The 20,664-nt window shown below is 43.7% G+C and overlaps 1 protein-coding gene across 9 annotated transcripts in view; it reads left to right on the top strand.

Moving 5' to 3' along the window:
- The window catches only part of GLYR1 (glyoxylate reductase 1 homolog), a 51,799-nt gene that overhangs the window by 22,968 nt on the left and 8,167 nt on the right, over positions 1 to 20,664 (top strand). For 6 of the 9 annotated variants that reach the window (XM_084818863.1, XM_084818865.1, XM_084818858.1 and 3 more), the window contains 8 exons: positions 2,348 to 2,486; positions 3,004 to 3,225; positions 8,250 to 8,336; positions 12,930 to 12,986; positions 13,717 to 13,767; positions 13,871 to 13,944; positions 16,385 to 16,484; positions 18,192 to 18,302. In XM_084818863.1, the coding sequence (XP_084674989.1) occupies positions 2,348 to 2,486; positions 3,004 to 3,225; positions 8,250 to 8,336; positions 12,930 to 12,986; positions 13,717 to 13,767; positions 13,871 to 13,944; positions 16,385 to 16,484; positions 18,192 to 18,302 (841 nt within the window). The remainder of the gene's footprint in view (positions 1 to 2,347; positions 2,487 to 3,003; positions 3,226 to 8,249; positions 8,337 to 12,929; positions 12,987 to 13,716; positions 13,768 to 13,870; positions 13,945 to 16,384; positions 16,485 to 18,191; positions 18,303 to 20,664) is intronic. The other 3 variants (XM_084818857.1, XM_084818860.1, XM_084818862.1) reach the window with 2 other exon arrangements.

Genomic DNA, 20,664 nt, shown 5'->3' with positions numbered 1-20,664 from the left:
AATTCAGAATTGCCAGAGATAAGCTCGTGAAAGTCCTTTAGAAAAATCACTAACGTAAAATCTTTTCCTTTTTCTTCTCCCCCCCCCCCTTTTTTTTGAGGAGGATCCAATAAATTACTAGATTGGTAGCATACTGGGAAGAGGTTTGGTTCCACAGATGAGAGGATATGTTGGTGGCACTTATAAAAGCTTATGCTTAAAAGTGATCCGTCAAAAATAGCAATATATGAATATTTTGTAGAAGCTAAGATTACTAGCATGAAAGAAAACTGCTAAGTGCTACAGTGAAGTTGAACGTTGTGGGTTGGATCCAGACTAAGTTAAACAGGTCCCACTGAAATCAGTGAGACGAGTTAAATACGACAGTGATTTTCTTGGTCTGGCTTAAAAAAATCCAACTTAGTCTGGATCCAACCACATGGAAGTGCACAGACATTTTGGAATGCACTATTGGCCATAGAGTTTAACATGCTATAGATCTTAGCGTTCCTTTTTTTAAAAGGACATTTCCTGCCCTGTTGGCCTAAAAAAATATATGCTTGGAGGTATGTATTGTAATGCGCTCTACGTGGGGTTACCCTTGAAGACAGTTTGGAAGCTGCAGCTGGTACAGAACGCGGTGGCTCGCCTGATTAAAGGCAGCTGCTGGCGAGATCACATCACTCCAGTGCTGAAGGAGTTGCACTGGTTACCAATTGTTTTCAGGGCCAAATTCAAGGTGTTGGTTTTGACCTTTAAAACCCTATATGGTTCCGGCCCAGCCTATCTTAAGGAGCGCCTCCAGCAACACCAGACAGGCCGCTTAACAAGATCAGCCTCGGATGGCCTTCTCTCTGTCCCATCAGCCAGGACGGCTAGACTGGTGGGGACAAGGGAGAGGGCCTTTTCTGTGGTGGCCCCCACTCTGTGGAACTCCCTCCCTACGGAACTCCGCCATGCTCCCTCTTTAATGAGCTTCCACCGTGCATTAAAAACGTGGTTGTTCAGGCAGGCATTTGGGGTGGGTTAGGGTATTTTAGAAAATGTTTTTATTGTAGAATTTTATTGTTTTAAACTGTTTTATTATATGCTTTGTACATCGCCCAGAGTGGCTGGGTGACCAGCCAGATGGGCAATTAATAAATTTAATAAATAAAAAAATAATAAAAATATGTGTGACGGCATGCCCTCCAGATGTTGGCGTTGCATGCATGGACGGCTATGGGCAGAGCTATGTGGTGCACATGACATTGAGGGCGGGTTTTTATGGCACAGCCCCACCCTGCTCACATGTTGTATTTCTTTTAGATTATCTCTGCATTGGGGTATTATAGGTTATCCCACCAGTGTCACCACATGTGTTGGAACATCTGGGTTATGGCTCTATGGAGCTCACTGTCGCAGTTTTTAATAAAGTTCCCAAATAGACCTTGCAGTTAGGGAATGCTGCCTCAGCTATAAAATGTTTAACTGCTGCCACCAAAATAAACCCTCTGCTCCTAAAAGAAACTTGCTAGCCCAGTTCCAGTGGTATAGGCATGGAATTGACACCGCCAGTAGAGACAGTCTTTCAAAATTAATGGAAATTAAGATGTTTATTAAGGGGAATTATTTACAAAAGGGAAGAAAAGTCACTCTTCAAAGAATGGATTGAGATTGCTTAATGGTACTTAAATTAACTATGCTTGATTACCATTCCTACTAGGTAAGATATTCTTCCCCAGCTAAATAAGCTCTCAATAGCGATTCCTTCAGATCAGATATACCTAAACTCCATCCCAACCAATTCCTCACAAACAGGAACAGATGCTATTTTCTGCCTCCAGCTCTTCCAGCTTTCTAAGGTGATTCACTTGTTTCAGAAACTACCTGTTGAAGTACCCTCTGGTCAGACATAAAGTAGGAGCCTGAAATTAAATGTAATTTGGTTTGCTCATAAAATTGTCATGTTTGGTATATTAAATTTAAAAGCATAGCTTTTTCAGAGAATAATTACAAATTTACTTAGTTTTCTTTTAAATTTTATTGATAATTGTATGAGCAAAGCAAGTTTATACATAATACATTTTGTGTTCCTAAATAAGAAAATGACCATCTGTAAAGAGCGCAAAAAAAAGTATTTCATATTTTTCTGTTTTTGCCAAATTTCCCATTTTTTCCGTTGCTTCAAAATTCCTGGAAATTTTACATCTCTAGTGCCATATCTGCAGGTTAGTGTGTCAGTCGTGGCAATATTTAATGGAAATTGGTGTTCCTAAGGAAGGCTCAGATGACCCTGGTGGAGGAAGGTTGGGAGGGTTACCAATCATGTCTGAGAGTGAATACTGATGTGCTTTTGCATGGAAAATGTCATTTTGATTCCTCTTAGTGCTTGGATTAAAGTGGAGCAGCTGAAGCCTTACCATGCCCACAAAGAAGAAATGATTAAAATTAACAAAGGCAAGAGGTTCCAGCAAGCGGTGGATGCAGTAGAAGAATTCCTAAAGAAAGCCAAAGGCAAGGACCAGGTGAGTGGCCTGTCATTTTGTCAATTTATCCAGATTCTTGGACTAGTGGATGAGAGAGTGGTAATGCTATCTTTTTGCTTCACTGCTGGATAAGCGTAGTAGGCCATGTCTCTAGAATTATGCCATGGAACAGTGATTAGGATGAAGTTTGCATTTTTAAAACAGTTAATTTTCACAGTTGCCTATCATGCCTCTGATTGACTTAAGGTGAACTGAGACAAAAGAGTCAGTTGATACACCTGCAGCGTTGGACTATTTTTAACTGTGAACTCTGGAGTTAGAACATCGTTGTCTTTCTAAAGGGTGCCTTTGCAGTGAACGCACAGCTGTGCTTTGCCTCTCCTTGTCTATTCTCCTGACTAGTGGCTTGAACTGGTTATAACCTGTGTTCAATCCGGCGTGCTTCAGATATTTGGCAAGACTCATCATCTTTGGGATTTGTGAGTGTGGGGAAAATAAAATCACTGCCAGCTCATGCGCCTTCTTTTCCTCATCCTTCTGTTCTGTAATCTCTCAGGCGTCTTCTCATAACTCCACTGAAGAGAAAAACCGGCGGAATTCCAGTGAAGAGAGAGGCAAGCAGTCAGTGGGAGAGGAGAAACACAAAGCCGGGTTGTCTGAAGGAAAGCCGAAAAAGAGAGTGTCTTCAGTTTCCTCCGAGCGAGGATCAAAATCCCCGCTGAAGAGAACGTATGAGCAAAGCCCCCGGAAGCGAGGGCGCCCCCCCAAAGACGAGAAGGTTTGTGTTTCGCTGTGCATCTATTCCCATGCTCATTGAGCTTGTCCAGATGGGATATAATGCTAACAGCCAACCGGATGACTTCATTGTTGTGGCCATTTGGAAAGCTGCATGTATTAACTGCTGAGAGTCCATCGGCCAATTCCATTATTTCACAGCCATAATTTTTTGTATTAGGTGGCTCTTGCAGAATGCTAAGTTTAAAGTTTCATTGAATGGCTCCTGCTAATTTCTGTCTGGGGAATCAACAAATTATATTGTGCTTCCATCTTGTTGCACATTCGTGAAGGAAATGGCAGCACAATTTCACCTTCGGTGGTCATACAGCACCTTCTGTAAACATCTTCATCTCATGTGTACGTTTGATCAGATGACAGTTGCTTCCATCTCCTTCTCCAGTGCTCTCAGGCCGGATAAGGGCCAGTTGCTTGAATTGCAGTATGGATGAGGGTGAAGAAATGCTTCTTGAAGTGGATGACCCAGCCAGAAGACTTCAGTTTCTGTGTGTTCCTATTTTCTTAACAGTATTTGACACACACACACGCGCGCGCGCATGCACACAATTGTGGTTTGGCTCATCCTTGGACATTTACAGATGTTTGCTAGCAGAGTCTGGCCACCTCTGTCCTCTTCAAGACAGTTGGAACCTCTCTGGTATGTGATCTTCCTACTACAAACTTACCACTAGAATGGATTTACTAGAATATACATGCTCTAGAGGGGGCTGAACTTGAAGACCATTAAGAAGCACAAGATAAGATTGCAAGACAACTAAGATTTGCTAGAATTATATGCCACTCATCCCCAGACAAATTGTACACTGTACTTTGTTTTTGTTTTAATTCTCAGTTGTGGATCTAATCTTTACCTCCAAAGAGTTTAGATCCTGGCAGCCTGGGGCCACAGATCCTAACACTTTACTGGTGACAGACCAATAATGTGTGTTTAGATACAAAAAAAACTGCACTCAATAGGGTTTGGGATTCTGGAACTGTCTTCCTCAAGACTTGAGTTTTGGTTATACATTTCCAGAGTCCTTGTCTTCAGGCCATGCATTGCTACCTTGTTCTTTTCTTTGGTATAGTAAATCTAGCCCTTTGATCTTGAAGCCTACTAAGTAACTGGCTGATGGCTGAAAGGGGTGGCCTTTTTTACATATTCAGATGGGTATGAATAGTTAAGCATTAAGTCTGGATTTCCAAGCTAAGGAGAAGAGGCTAGCTGGGAAGTAACCAAGCAAACTAGGACTTGCCTTGAATGTTCTTAGCACCTTAGGGAACTATTAAAATGGCTTCCTTCCCCTTACACTCGGGGCCCAATAGCCTTATTATCATCTGCCTGACTTGATGACTACGACATCTTTTATGAGAGGCATTCACTCATGTACACCTCAAGCACTATTGGCCTGTCCCCTGATGCTTGTAGTAGCCTCTCTTCTTTCCACATTTCTTGATGATCCTATCCATGTTCTGCTGCCACTGCTGCATAATTTCTTGCCTTGAGACTTTGTTGAAGCATACTTCCTAGTTCTTCAACTTATGAATGTTGGAGAATCTTGGCAAGGAGCTGAGTTCCACTGGAGGAAAGCCCTGCTTTTATAAGAAGAATTGTCAGCCAAAGTTTTTATTCATATTATTGGCTGCAGCACTTGAGTTGTCTTGGCAACTGAAATTGTCCTGCTTGGTCACTGTTGCGGAAGCTCACACTGGAGTCGCAAACGAGTATGGAAGATTGGTGGAAAACGTCTCATTGAGAGGTCTGTAACCTCTGAACTAAGTGGAGGACAGGAAAGCCTTCCAACTTTGAATCTACTAGCTTCCTACTTTTAATGGAGTGAAGTTGGAAGTTTAATATAAGAAGACAGTTGCCAAATGTCCAGGTTAGTAAGGGTATTACTGTTGCCTGATCCTAAGCAAAGGTGTCCAGTGGAATGCTTCATAATTTGACAGTACTAAGGTTATCTAGAGAATAAGAGGCAAATCCCTCTACGCTATGTGGTGGAGTTTATTGTTACAAAAGGATGAATACCCTGCTTTTCAGCCTGTTAAAGGGCCACCAAGGTGGCATACAATTATAAAACACACACACATACAGCAAGCATAAAAACTGGAAGACTTAAAACAAGAGCCATGAAAGTCTAAGCAAACACCTAAGAATTCAGTTTAAGCAAATTCCTGGCAGAACAAAAAAGTTCTTACAGTTTGCCTAGAGGAGGGAGTTCCATAACCTGGGAGCTGCAACTGAAAAAGTGTCCTATGTCCCAGCCAACTGGGTGTGGGGCAAAGCTGATGATGATGAACACAACCGGCAGTCAGGTTCATGTGGGCGGAGGTGGTCCTTCAAATATCCTGCTCCCAAACTATCCAAAAGCTGGTTCCCACTTCTTAGATTGTCTCTCTGCAGGAACCATGACTGGGCTGAACCTGGCTGTTTCTGCAGGAGAGGTTGTCATAGTCTTAGCTGCACTGGCTTAAAGACATGTAGCCCTCCCTGTGATTGGGAGAGCCAGTCAAGTGTGAGCAGCTTGGAATGTAAGCGTCCGTCTTAGATTAATGCCATAAACGCTTAGCTTGAGCTCTTTAGTTATTTTATACCCCAGTCTTCCACAGAGAATCTTGGAGCAGTTTACATGTGGTTCCCAGGCTGCACACACAGACACACACACATTTTCACTAGGTTCAATGCAAGCAGTTTCCTGCATAGCAGATAGGGCCAGGTGGCACAAGCCAAAGAGTTACTTCTCCTCCTGCATGAGCAGGCAAATAAGGGCATCTTTTACTACCAATCCTGACATGTTTGCTTGAAAGTAAGTTCCACCGAGTATAATAAGTCTTAGGTAAGTATGCATAGGATTTAAAACGTCAGTCTATAAAACGGGTGGGCAGAAGGTAGTTCAAGACCTACTGGTAGATCTCTCACTACTTTGAAGTAGATCAAAGATTTCTGACTTCCAATTATTTGACAATAGGAGAAACAAAATAACTGTGCCACCTCCCTGCCCCCAGTCCCACTACACCAGATTATGCTGCTTAAACAAAGAAAGGGGTTACCAAGAATGGGTTGTTGTGTGTAAGTTCTGTGTGCTGTATTCAGTTCTTGTACTCAGAACAAATTCCCGGGCTCAGAATTCTTTAATTCTAGGTATATGTCTTGTACCCTAGCCTCTGGTTGGTGGAACATGAGGTCCTAGTAAAATAAGAAGAAAAAGCAGTTTTTGCAAGCCTGACATCTGCCCACCCCTGCTCTGACATCTGCCTAGCAAATGATAAAGATCTTGTGTATAGCTGACTGTTCTTATGTTACTTTTGCAATGTTTAAACTTAGATGATTTAAGATGTAAGGCTACTAATACCTAGACTTTGTCCAGCTGAGGGCTGCTGGTAGAACTGTAAGAACTGCTACTTGGGAGGGTTGCAGGGGGAGAGGCTTGAAATGGCTACCTGTTACTTAAACCAGCCTCCCCTAACCTGGTGACCCTCAGGATGATAGGAGCTGTAGTCTAATACATCTGGAGGACACTAGCTTGGGGAAGGCTAATCTGAGTCGCAGTTTCTTGTCTAGTGCAGCACACAATGGCTAGTGCAAGACCTAAAAAAACCTTAACTTTGATATTAAAATAATGGCAATCATGATTGTGGTTAAACATGCGGTGAGGTTTGACCAAAGGCGCTCAAACGAGAAAGGATTCTTGAGTCGGGCTTCTGTGCATCTTTTCTTTTCTCCATAGCAGCTGACATAGATGGGGATATAATGTGTTGTTGGCATAATTCTAATTCCAGAAACTGGGACACTTTAAGAACAAGCTAGGAAAGAGGTGGTGGTTGGGGTCTTGTGGAGGGAGGTTGCTATCAATGCCTGTATTAAAAGTGAAGAAAGAGAACCTATAATAAAAACAACAACAATAATAACAAGTGAGGATATCTTGACTACTTATTGGGCTTGCATCATGTTCTCCGTATTTTTCTCCATAACAACAGTGGTGGGGGGAGGGGTTGTATTGGGAAATAAAATGATAAAATGGGGAAGTCGGTGTCTCCTGTCCTTCATGGAAATAAACGTCATCCAGGCTTGTGAAATTGATTTCACAAAATGCCAAATCATTGCCATGTATGTAGGTGATGTTAAGGCTGCAGTCCTCAGCATGCTTACTAAGCAGTAAGTCTTGGTGGAACTTCCTTCTGAGTAAGCGTGCTTAGGGTCTTGCTGGATGGATTATTGCTTGACTGGGCTGAGTCACCTCAAAACTGATAGAACGTCCTTGCTTAATTTTAGTTAATTTGTTTTCAGTGGCCTGGGTCATACGTAATACAGAAATTAACCAAAACCAATAAATTAAATGCTAACCCATTAAAACAATACGTTGTTTGTAAAATTATCCCATGTCCCTTACTGCTAACTGTTAAAAGCCAGCCCCAGTGATGTCTTGCATTATGCTTCTTTCAGCAAATACCAGAGGCTCAGACTTTGGTGGATGTTTATCGCATCATGAGTTTTTCACATGCCATTTTGCCAGCTTGTTGCTCCACTGCTTAGTCTAGAACAGCTTTCCCCACCTTGGTGCCCTCTGGGTGTTTCCGGGTGTTTCAGATTCCAAGTCCCATTGGCCAGCAGGACCATTGGTCAGGGATGAAGGGATCTGTAGTCCAGAAGATCTGGAGGGTGCTAGGCTGGGGACCAGGCTGGTCTAGAATATATCGTGGTCTTTGTGAACAATCTCTTTCAAGGAGAGAATTTGGGGAATGTGGGAGGAAACGTATTTCATGATAATTCTAGCATATTTCTAAGGTTTCTGTTTAAGCATCCCAAAGGCCGGCTGCACACACAGCTTTAAGGACTGTGTCAGTAAACCAGGGATGGGGAACGTATCGCCCCCCTGATGTTGATCTGCAGCTCCCATCATCCCTCACCATTGCCTATGCTAACTAGGGCTGATGGGAGTTGCAGTCCAAAACATTTGGAGGGCCACGCATTCCCTACCAGTGCAGTAAACCATGTTCTTCATTGATCTCCTCCTTTTTCCACAGGACCTGACAATCCCTGAATCAAGCACAGTGAAGAGAATGATGACGGGCACTGTGGCTGGCTTTAAATGGCCACCGAGTGTAAGCGAGGTGATTAAACTCTTTCCATTTTTCCCAGTAGAAGTGCCCACTAGACTCTCTGCTATAGTAGTAGGTACTGTGCGGTAGGGTAAACCTGTGCCCTGCAAAGACTTGTTCCTTCACAGAAGGCTTGGCTCCCAGGTATTAGGGGGATCTGGGCAAAGGACTTCCCCCTCTTCCTTGCTCTTCCATCTCAAATCTTCTCCTTGCTTGGCTTTCCTCATGCACCCATACCCCTAAAGCCAGATTCAAATACACCCTTTTGTGTTCCTTCCGTCTCCACTGTCTCTCACTGGCCCCAGTTCTTGCCCACCCCTTCCCGTGCTCATCTCCACACCACCTTTGCTTCCATCTGTGTCACCTGGCTGAAGGGAGGTGAGAGGAGCCATTGCAATCCAGCAAGAGCAGCCTTCTCCAACCTGGGACCCTCCAGGTATATTGGACTATAACTCTCATAACCCCTGGCCATTAGCCATGCTGGCAGGGGCTAACGGGAAATACAGTTCAAAACATCTAGAGGGCACCAGGTTGGGGAAGGCTCAACAAGAGGCTCTACTTAGTTTATTTAAAGCATGTAAATATCCAAACTATAAGTAGAAAAGCGTGGTTAAGTGTTGGTATCTACAGCTAGAACAAAAATAGAATATATAACTCTATTCATTTGAAAAATAACACAAAAAAAGTGCAGAGATAGTGACCCAGGTTGCACATCACAATAAGCCGGAGTTCCTGGGGAACCCTGGCTCAATTGTTATGATAAGTGGGGGCAGCTAAGCAAACCATTGACCGTTTATCTTTAGTTTGTTTGGGGCAACGTGTGAACCAGGACCTCTGGCATGTCTCTTCCCTAATATGCCAGAGAAATAGCCCACAGTTTATTCTTGGGTTATTTCTCTGACTTGTTGGGGGAGAAATAAGCCAGAATTCCTGGTTTGCTTGTTGCCCCAAACAAACCACAGATAAAAGGTCCATGGTTTGCTTAGCTAAACCAACGTTTATTTATTGTGAGGAGGGTAACATCTGGGGGCACCACTGAAATTGTTGCTACTGCACTGCAGAAATTTGGCAGTGCGGTCACAAAGAAGCAGCGATTTCTCTGTAAACCAAGGTGTACAGGAGTGGGATCTTATTTTAAAACAAGGCATGTGCTCCCCATGTGCCTTGTCTTATAGAGGAATCACTACTTCTTTTACCACCACCATGCCACAAAATATCAGCAGCAAATTCAGCAGGTTGAGGGCTGCAAAATAGTCCAGCATGTTGTCCACCATGTAGTGGCTAGTGTGTTGGACTGGGAGTCAGGAGATCTGGGTTCTAGTCCCCACTTGGCCATGGAAGCTCACTGGGTGACTTTGGGCCAGTCACATCCTCTCTGTTGTGAGGATAAAATGGAGGAGGAGGATTATGTACGCTGCCTTGGGTTCCTTAAGGAGGAAAAAAGGCAGGATATAAATGTAATAAATAAATGAGGAGACACAGAACTCTTTTCTCAGGCTGGATGCAGTTAAAAAAGGGGGAAACAGTTGTTTGTGGGAGAAGGCATGCTTTTAAGCCCCGTCTGCAGTTCAGTCTTAAGATGACAATAGCCTTGCAGGCTAATAACTGGATGCAGGCTAAATTAGTTGAACTTTGTTCTCATTGAAATCAATGGGGCATAAATGAAGCCATGACTAATTTTTCATATTGATTTCAGTGGGACCAAAGTTGAGCTAAGTCTGGATCTAACCCATATTAAAATGAGCATACAATATTCACTTGTACTAAAGGTCTCAAATTATTCCATGAGGTGTGCTAGGCTTGGGAAGCAAATGATAAGCATGACTCCATAGATATCTACTCCAAAGTAAGACCCATTATTTTCAATAGTGTGTCATGAGAATCCAGCTTGGGAAATACAAAAATGAGCAGTTATCAGACTTTGTTTCCAGCATCAATGTTTAATCCTGGAAAAATGGGTTTTATTTGAGTCAGTGCTTACCAGGGCTTAGCTGCAGAAATGGATTTGAATGCCAAGGTCGATCTCAGAAATACAATCTCCGAGCATGAGTGGTACATCTTTCTTTCATGACTAGGCGATAACCACAAACATCTTCCATATTTTAGGGATTAGAGAAAAGAGATTGAAGTGGGAAGATGAGACCCATAAGAAAGTGAAGCAGTGGGGAGCAAGACATTACCTCTCTCCTCTTTAAAAACACTAGAATACACTAGAATAAAGTACTGCAATTTTCCTCTCCTACCCTTTAGAAACAACTTAATGCAATTGTAGTTAAGAGTTGAGCACTCACTGCAACACAGAAGACATCCAGGAGGTCTGTCCCAGAAACAAAGGAGAGAAAAATCCAGAGGCAAGCACCACGCATACTGTTCAGACTTTTTCAAGTGCCTTTTGCATAGCTGAGCATGCTCATCCCTGCATTTTTGGTCTTTGAAATATTATGTCCATACACCAGGGCTGTTCACACAACACGCTAACCCACACTCAGTGGTTGAGTGTGGGTTGTTTTGAACTGTGGGTTGTTGAACCATGGGTTAGCGTGTTGTCTGAACACAGCCAGGGTGGCTTGTTAACCATGCAATGTGGCTTATTTTTCTCCAACAAGCCACCTTGAGAACCTGTGGTTTGTTGTTGGGTTCTTCAGGATGGTTAACAAGCCACACTGCAGAGTTAACAAGCTACCCTGGCTGCACTCAGACAACACGATAACCCACCCTGCGGAAAATGTGCTGTATTCAGACAGCATGATAACCCATGATTGAGCAAACAACCCACAATTCAAAGTAACCAACACTCAACCACTGAGTGTGGGTTAGCGTGTTGTGTGAACAGCCTCACTGGGGAGCAAGTGCCAGCAATTCAGCAGCTCAGATGATTGGCTGTGGCTCCAGGGCTGCCTCTTAACAGCCCTCTGGAGCAATGAGAAGGTCTTACTGTAATGATCGCAGCAATGGGCAAGCTGCTAGGGCCTGGAGCTGAGAGGGAATAAAACTGCAATTATGAAGCTGCCCAATAGGAGGCAAGAGATTTTGTCATGTTATTCTCTCTCCCTCTCATTCCTAGCTTTCCTTGCTCAAAGTGGATGACCAAACTATACACATATTTCTGAAATGTAAATTGCATCAGTTTGTGGGGTCAGCTGATAATCAATGGGACCAGACCAAGTATGGAGGGAGAATTACTATTTTTAATAAGGAGTGTTAACCCCCTCCCCCCACAGTCTTAAGGAATATCCTTCTTCTGAAACTACTGTCTGTTTTGGGGTGTGGGAGAATCCCCTGTGGTCACCACTGGGAGATCCCCCCAACCAAATACTAGCTTCAGAAGAGGGATTCTGCTCAGGATTGCTGCAGGGAGGAAAGAGGTCACCCTGCAAACCTGCCTTGGTCCCACTAATTATCAACACTATCATCCAACGCTGATGCAAGTTGTCCTATGATGATTGGCCCTGAGAGAAGGACCACAGTGAGAACAAAATGTTTGGGTTAGTGGAATGGTTGCTCTTTTTTTTAATCCTTTCCTTGCTGAAATCCGGAAGAAGCACTTGCTGGCAATAGGAAATAAAACAAAGCCTTTGGTGCAGTTACTATTAACACATGATTAATTGCATTTTCCCCCTCTGTATTCTACTGATAGAAAGAAAATACTGAATTTAATAGTGTTAACACAAACTATTTGAAGAGTTGATTGTAGTTGGTGCTAAGGGGCGGGAGATAGAAAAGTACTCAAACTGTGTTTTGCTGGATCAGTCTAGATTGGTTTAGAAGTATGTAAACTGTCTAGTTTCGCAGTCGTTGACTTCAAGCCACAAGTTGGTCCTATAAAACATTGATTTGTGTCTCCTGTAAAAGAAATGGGTCACTTAATCTTCATCAGAAACATTTCAGTCAGATGTGTGATTTCCATTCTGACTTGAAAGTGCTCTTAGAATAGGAAATGCCTATCCAATTTGAGAGAGCAGAGACTTGCACAGCACAATCCTAAGCATATTTACTCAGGAGAAAGTCCTATTTAGTTCAGTGTGACTTGCTGCTTAAGAAGTGTGCTTAGGATGACAGTTTAGAAACCAACAAATCCAGGTGGGTCCCGTTTTTAAACTGGAAAGTGCTTTTATAGGATATATCACATATGTACATCTATCCAGAGGAGTCATTTCCAAGCAGTCTTCTATATTTGCCATGTGGGCTTTTCAGCAAACAGGCACTTAAGGCTGCAGTCCTATACCCGTACACCTGGGAATAAGTCCCATTGAATTCAACGGGGTTTACTTCTGAGTAGGAAGGATTGAGTAGGATTGCACTGTAAGTGCGTGATATGTCCAGGAAATTACTTTTCTTTATTCCTGCCAGTTCTTTATTAGCTGAACTCTACAGCCTGTCTCTCTTGGACTCTCTGATTCTCACCTCTAATTCATAATGACATTTCTTTACACCCATCCTGTAGTAAGTAGGGAGATAAACACAACTGTTCCTTGTCTCAGGAAGATATCACGGGATCTCACCAGAATCTGGAAGAGCTGTGACCCATGCAAAATATGTATGGAGGCTTTTCAGACTTGAAGCTTGGTTGTCTTGGTTTCTCAGTTTGCCTCTTTGCAATTGCAGCCTGTGAAAGATGGCGACCCGCATTTCCATCACTTCCTGCTTAGCCAGACAGAGAAGGTGAGCCATAGGTTTAGGTGGTGAGTTCATCTAGTGTGGCCTATAGGAGCTGAAGTCTCTGTGCTGGGTTTAATTAGTTTTTACTTTGGCATTCATAAATGCGAATACCTTTACAGGTGAGGTTCTGTGGCATCCTCATATTTCCATAAGAAACAGCAGTTTGCGAAATGTACATATAATACATTGTCATTGGCAGGCCAGGGTGGTGGGGAGCAGAATCATGGATGTAATGATTTTGGATGTCCATGGAGCAGGACACTAGAAGTCAGGGAAGGCAATGGTGCCTCTATAAGGCTCTTTGAGGAAAATCTCATCAGGCATCTACAGCCATTTGTTACGTCTGACATATTTTTTTTACTCAAGAGTCCTCCATCCTAGGGAAGCAGGGTTGGGAAGTAGCTATTTACTGTTACTTTATCTAGGTCTATGGTTATTATCTGCAGGGTACCTCTAACTTTTGTTCCTCACTGATGTGTTCTTAATGTTATATCGGAATGCACTAGATAGAAGGGGTTGAGCTTGCAGGGTTAGAGGAAGGATTTTGGCCCTTGCAACGGGGAGAATTCTATTTTTCAGATACAGAAATTAGACTTGGGGTGGAGGGTCCCTGGCTTGTTCATAATGATTCATTTCTTCATGCAGGGTATATGCTCCCTTGCAGGGCAAGACGACCCAAAGGGGTTTGCTGTAATTTATTCAAAGTGTGTTTTGTCTTTCCTTCTCCATGCAGCCAGCTGTTTGCTATCAGGCCATCACAAAGAAGCTGAAGGTGTGTGAAGAGGTACAGCAGACTTTGCTTTGGATTTGCCTTCACTTATGTCTCGAGATCCTGTCTGTTTCTCTGAAGTGAAATTAACTTTTGTGGGTGCCTCTTCTTTTCACAGGAAACCGGGTCCACATCCATCCAGGCGGCAGACAGCACAGCTATCAATGGCAGCATCACTCCTACAGACAAGAAGTAAGACTCATTTTCTTCCTTTTTCTCTCTGTAATTCTGACTTCTGCTATGGCTCCCTTTTGGCACCGAGAGGCGACCAATAACCTGATCCCATTTAACTTAAATAACTTTGTCTGCCTATCTCCTTTGGGCTGTGTGGTGAATCTCAGGCTTCTTTTGTGCAACTTGGGATGCATTGCTGGATGGTGCCCCCCATAGCTCAGCTCTCAGGCATCTGTCCTTCTGGCTTGAGTGCTGGACCAGGGAGACTGGAGTTCAAGTCATGCAGGTCACTCTGTGTCTTTGGGCTAATCACTTTCTCTCAGACTAACCCACCTCACAGGATGATTGCATGAATAAAATGGGAATAACCCCCTGTATCCTTCCCTGAGTGCTTGGAGGAAGGGCAGGATATGACTGTGAGAAATAAAATTAGCACAAGTCTTCCTGGGCATTCTAGTGAGTTTCTCTTCTGATCTGATGAATGCCTTTTGAAAATGAAAGGTTTCATTACAGCATGGGTTATTGCAAAAATCTGGTGGGAGTTGCCTTTATGTGTATAAAGATCCGCCCAGCCAAAATTGCATTGCCCTCCAGAGCATGTCAGGCGACCAAGTCTGTTTAACCACTGACTCCAAACCACTAGAAGGAGGGGAAGGGGTGGGGCTCCTGTACTGTCCAAGAATGGCACTCTGCGACACTTGTGTCTTCTGGCACTTCCTGTGCTTCCCCCTCTCCTTTCTAGAGTGACAGGAGCCACAATTGCACTTCCTGTCTCACTCTCGGAAGCTATTTCTCTCCTGCTCTGATGGAGAACAGGCTGTGGCCTATTTGTCACTGCAGCCATCTCAGGATGTCAGTTTTTCAGGCTTGCTGAAGAGAAACTAAAGTAACAATGAAGGCATTCAGGTAAACCGTTTCCCCATAGCAACTCATAAGCTGACAAGAAATGCAGCTGGGGAGAGCCCTGGGTGTGATGCTGTCCTGACTGGCTTGCCACAACTCTTTCATTTTGGTTTACTTAAGCTTTGCAAGTGCAGCCAGCTGTGAGCTGAATGGTAGACATACAGGAAGCTAAAATGCTTACGAGTAAGCTTTGTTAAGATCACCTTTGAGAAGCCTCTGTTAGTGAAGGGGAAATAGTCAGTTGTACTGTTTGCAAGTTTCCAAAGGTAATTTTGCCTTTGTTCCAGTCTGGTATCCCTAAGTCTTGCGGTCCTTATATTTTGGTAGGAAGTGACTAGCAGGACATCCTTATGCACAACTGCACCACATTTTCCCCCCTTGGGTAAGGAATTTGGATAAGGAATTTCACCCATTAACAGTGGCTTTCCATAACTATTAAACCAGAATGGTTAACAACATGTGAACAGATGCTTAAATGAATGTATAATTCCTGTGTGTAGGATGGCAGAGAGAGAGATTTACAAATACATAATTGATTTTTGACCTGTGAGTTCTGCACCAGGGTACTAAATGCTGTGTTGAGAGAAGCTGTTGCAATTGAGCCATGATGCACATAGTTAAGAGGATTAATGTGCATGGTGCTGGCTGCAGAAGCTGTACAGCCTCATCGAATTTAAGATTGCAGTTAGATTGGGTGGTCTGGGAAGAAACATCAGAGCTGAGAGATGTGGGGGTTTGGGGAATAGGACTGGGCAGTAGCTGCAGGGTTCTGGGACTCATAATTTTTACCCACAGCCATTTCACATAAGACTTTGGCCACATGCTGTGCACTCTTACAGTGTAGGTGCAGAATTTCTGTAGCATCATAACTTACATTCTTGTCATTTGTGATATATTTTTCAAGTGATTTAGAGGATATGATAGAAGCATGTTAGTCTTCTCTATTGTGCTGTTCCTTCCTGAAAAGCCTTTCTTTTAAACTTTATCATTTTATTCTCTCAGCAGCCTTCTGAGGCAAATAGGCTGAGAAGAGAGTTGCCTAGTGGGTGTCAAGGTTGAACTGGTTTCAAACCGTGATCTTTCACATGCAAACCCAAGACGTTTCCACTGTGCTACGCTAGCCCCTTTGTGTGCTGTCCATGATGACAATTTTGCGCATGCAGTTCCTGGATGGGTAGTTCCCTATAATGAAGACTCACTTTATCTGCCTAAGCAGAAAGAAATGCCTCCCGGGGCCAGACTGCTCTCTGACTTGTACTACATAGAGCAAATCTGCAATGTCCATCAAGCTCTGGCATTCTGCCAGAGGTATAAATATAATCCACTGGCAACTATATTTGCATTCCTCCCCCTGAGAAGTTTGGGTCTCTCTCAGTAAACCCTCCTTTCTTAAAAAGAATGTGCCTTGCTGCTTGCCTGTGTCTTCGTATGTCTGTTTCCCTGAAGCCTGGAGGTTTGCAGGAATGTCTGCCCCAAAGGAAGGCAAGCCTTCCCCACCCTGTCATATACTCCCTCTAGAGCCTTCCAGTATGAACAGTCTCCTTTCTTGTCTCAGGATAGGGTTCCTTGGCCTCGGCCTGATGGGGAGTGGCATCGTCTCCAACTTACTAAAAATGGGTCACACTGTCACGGTCTGGAACCGGACTGCTGAGAAGGTGAGTTTGTTCCCTCAAAAGGATGAGATGATATCCAAAAATCTAGTGGGGCCATCTAGACCTCAGGAGGGCAGACTTCAGACTTGTGGGATCTGCTTTGTTTTTCACTAGAACCCTGAGATAACGCCAAATGGAGCTAGATGCAAAATGGTGGCTCAGAGAGCAGTGGAATCAATTACTTACTACACCCCCATGAGTCATACACTGGGAAGACCTTTCTAGACAAATACAAAACTACATCTGAGTTACTACAGATCAGTCTAATTTAGACCTAAGAACTGCTGCTGTTAATTGGGAGTTGGAGACCCGTAATGATCTACTGCAAATCATCCAAAGATCCACCAATAGATCCCAAGCTACCCTCTGCCCACTTCTGCCCTAGATAGCATCTCATGCTTGATCATGAAGTTGGGATGTCTCTTGAGTTGCTGACTTCAAATCAAGCTGTCACCCCAAAATTTGGACAGTGGGTTTCACCATGTTGGGAAGCATGATAGGAGAAAAGCTGTTTGACCAGAAACATATGTTTTCCTGCTAGTCACCTTCAGAATAACTCTTTGAAGCATGCATTTCTGAGCTCCATTACTGATTTGACAACACCAGCTTAAATTATCACCAGCTCATAGTAGCTATGGTAACATTTTCCTCCCCTCTGCTTTGTCTTTTTTTCTTCTCCGCTTATGCTATTTTTGAGGCTGGTGGCAGAAGCTCTGCCTTCTGATCTCTGGAACAGCTGTGCCCGCATTCGCTTTAGTACCAAGTGTTTAGAGAGAAATGACTAGCCCACAGATTTCATGAGCATAATGGAGTGGGAGAGACATCCTTATAGCAGGGCTTGAAAACAGGCTGGCTTTGTCTTTCTCTGGGGAGACAGAAGTCTTGAATAACAGGGCCTGGCAAGGTTGGGGCACGAATTGACCCTGTGAGTCTCCTGGCCGCTGGAACAGCAGCGACTGCCACTTTCTCAGTAAGGGACAGCACATGCAAAATATAAGTGTGTCCACTTCTGAGATAGTGGTGTCCTTGCCATGTTGGGCAGAACAATAATGGATGTGGTGGTTCATGTACAATAGCTTTGTGGCCTTGTACTAAGATGTCCATGCTTCCCAGCTCCCATCTGGCAGCTGAGACAAGTGTGGCTGGGGATTGGTCCCAGTCTTCACCCCCTCTCCGACAGGGTGATGACGGAAGCCAGTGTCAGGACTGATCTGCAGCTGCCAGCAGAAAGTAGCAGGTTGTCTTCTCCCAGCATCAAGACAAGTGAGATGCTCACCCCCATGGGCTGAACATGGAGCTGACCTGTAGCTGCTGCTGCCTACATTGGCCGCTCTCAGAAGGTAGGCTGCTGTCACTGGGCCCATGGACTCGATAAGTTTCCAAGGAACCCCAGGGTTCCTTGGAATAAGCTTGAAAGCCACTGTTCAAAAGAAAATTTTGACTGCTCCTCTAGAAAGCAGAGAAGAGGAGATAACTGAGTTATCCTGACATAACTTCACTGAACTTGCACCTACAAAAAAGGCTGTTTCAAAATAGCCTGTGTAGGATTACCTAATGCTGTTCTCCTTTTCTCATTTGAATGCAACTTTATTCCTCCTCCTCTTGAGTTGATCCTGAGCACATCGGAGTTCCTGGTACAGCAAAGGCCCAAACTGGCCTTTCTTGTTCAATGGTTTCCATTTCTTACATTTGGGTCTGTGACTTTTGCAGTGTGATTTGTTCATCCAGGAGGGGGCACGGTTGGGAAGAACCCCCGCTGAAGTGGTCTCGACCTGTGACATCACTTTTGCCTGCGTATCTGATCCAAAGGCAGCCAAGGATGTAAGGATTATCTCTTTTCTCTTGCATGCCCCCCTCCTCCGCAGTGCTGTACACAACTGACTTGCCCTGCCCAAAACTGTTCTGACTTCGCTGATTGCAGATGACTAGCTTTACAGTTCTTTAGCAGTAGGCTGTGAAAATGCAGAAATCCTATTCCTCATTTTAAAGAGGAGTGAAAGTTTCCTAACAAACATGGCCAAAAAGTCTCCAGAATATTGTAAGGTTTTGCATGCACTTGTTGTTATTTTATTATATACCTCAAGTTTTTATAATGTCAATATTATTTGAATTATAGATGTGAAGCTAGTACCATTATTTCAGTGTTCCCTTTTTGGGAAGTAATTTTGTATATAGTTTTTCTCATAAAAAATAGGACAGAAGTGGAAGAAGACTACAGCAGAACATAAAAGTGCTAGAAGTAACAATTAGAAGAGAAAGTATATTTGGCCTGACATTCCTCCTTTGGCTGGGCAGGGGCCAGGGTGGGGAGTGTCTAGTATAGTGGTTCCCAAACTGTATCAAGACATGGTAGTGTGCTGTGAGAGAGGCTGAAATGTTATTTGAAAAACTTAAGAATGGGGCAGTGGTGCTTCTGTTAGCTATGTCCCTCAGAGTAGTAAGGGGCTGTGCACTATCTCTCTTCTCCCCATCCTTCCCCCACCTTGCAATGATGACAACATGGTAGGATTCACTCATGCAAGAGCTGACAGATGCAGGAAAATCGGAGAAGCACAGCCATTGTCCAGGAAACCTTGACTCACTGGGCACAGGAGAGGATGGGATGCTGGGAGGCAGTGTTAACTGAGCTTCCCCACAATTGCAAGGAGGAGGCCTGTCTGTTGTTCTGGGGGCTGATGGAGAAAATTAGGTGTAAGATTGAAGTTTGCCTCCAGTTCTAATTTGGGCAGGGCAGAGGGGAAGGGCCTTGCCCCAAGTATCAAAGTTTGGGGGAAACCGCTCTAGTATTTAGAACAAAGTCAGTCCACCTCTTCAGCTATGTGGTGATCTTTTCTGCCACGTGTGTAAGTTCCAAATGCTTTATCCCCTTTAAAAACTTTTATTTTCAAATGACTGGAATAGATACTCAGTAGATTGTTGGTTTAGACTGTACACCACTCTGTGTGCCATTTCTGAAGTCCGTGAGGTAAGTGACTACAGTTTGCTGTAGATGCAACTCTTATCGCTTAGCAATTTGAATAGCTTTAAAGAATTTTATTGTGGTTTTTCTGTCGCAGTAGCTAACCCTGTGAGAGGTCACTAGTCACTAGTCCAGTTGGGGAACAGAGGCTGAAAGAGTTACTTGCCTGAGACCATCAAGAGGTGGAGCTTGATCCTTGGTCTCACAGGTCAAGGTCAGCTGGAGGTTACATACTCAGTCCATACTTTCCTTATGCCATGCTCTAAAAACCTGAAAAAGTAAAGGTAGCAGTGTTGGCTATAAGAAAAATTCCAAAATCCATATTAGGGAAATGCTTATATTAGGCCAACCAAAATGTTGCCAAATAATGTGCAAGTTTTCTAGTTCTCCAGAACTCATCAGGGTAAGGCTAGATAGTAAAACAAAATGGAGGACAGTGGGGGTGGGTGGGAGAGTTGGCCAATACTAAAGTCATGGAGTCTGCATTTCGTCACCAGCTGTACTAGATGCTCTGATGACTTCATGGGATGAAGAAACATACAATGGTTGATCTCCCATTTTTAATATATGTTAAAAACATATAAAATCCAGCTGTTACCTGGATCTGTTGCCATCTTCAGGTGAAACACAAGTTCTACCAGTTCTTTTGTAGCTCTTATGGCTACAAGAGTAGACTTGAAAGTCTGTGATCATTGCTTGGTAAGATCTTAAGAGAGTTGGGCACTGGCGGAGACCATGGACACAGTTGAATGTGAGTCCTGCCTAGCTCACTGTCATCCCCACAACTCAAGCAAAGCACAATTTAAATTGTGTAAGATAAGCAAATATAAAAATAGTCAAGTAGCTGAGTATAAACAGTTTGGCACTGTCTGTAGAGTTGATGCGAACCAAAGTAGCAGAGAAGCTGATAAGTTTCTTCCCCACAGGACACAGGGAATGTAGGAAGCTACCTTTATACCAGGTCAGACTATTTGTCCATCTGTCCTAGTATTGTCTATTCTGACTGGAAGCAGGTCTCTGGTAGAAGCCTTTCCCATCATCTACTGATCTTTTCTAGACGGGTATTCCTCACCCATACCAGCTGCCCATTTTAATGTGGCCTGCTGACATAACTAGTTGCAAGCCAGAGCCTTACAGAGCCAACTCAGGAAGCAAATACTGGCCCTGCTGTTTCTTTATAACTACAAGGCTGTGTGAGTGAATCCGTGGGGAGGCTTTACGTGG

This window comes from Heloderma suspectum, chromosome 12 (assembly GCF_057233095.1).
Source record: "Heloderma suspectum isolate Gila_16-S chromosome 12, 16-S_ref, whole genome shotgun sequence".
Lineage (NCBI taxonomy): Eukaryota > Metazoa > Chordata > Lepidosauria > Squamata > Helodermatidae > Heloderma > Heloderma suspectum.
Note: the sequence above shows the minus strand (reverse complement) of the source record. Positions and strands in the feature narration are given on the sequence as shown.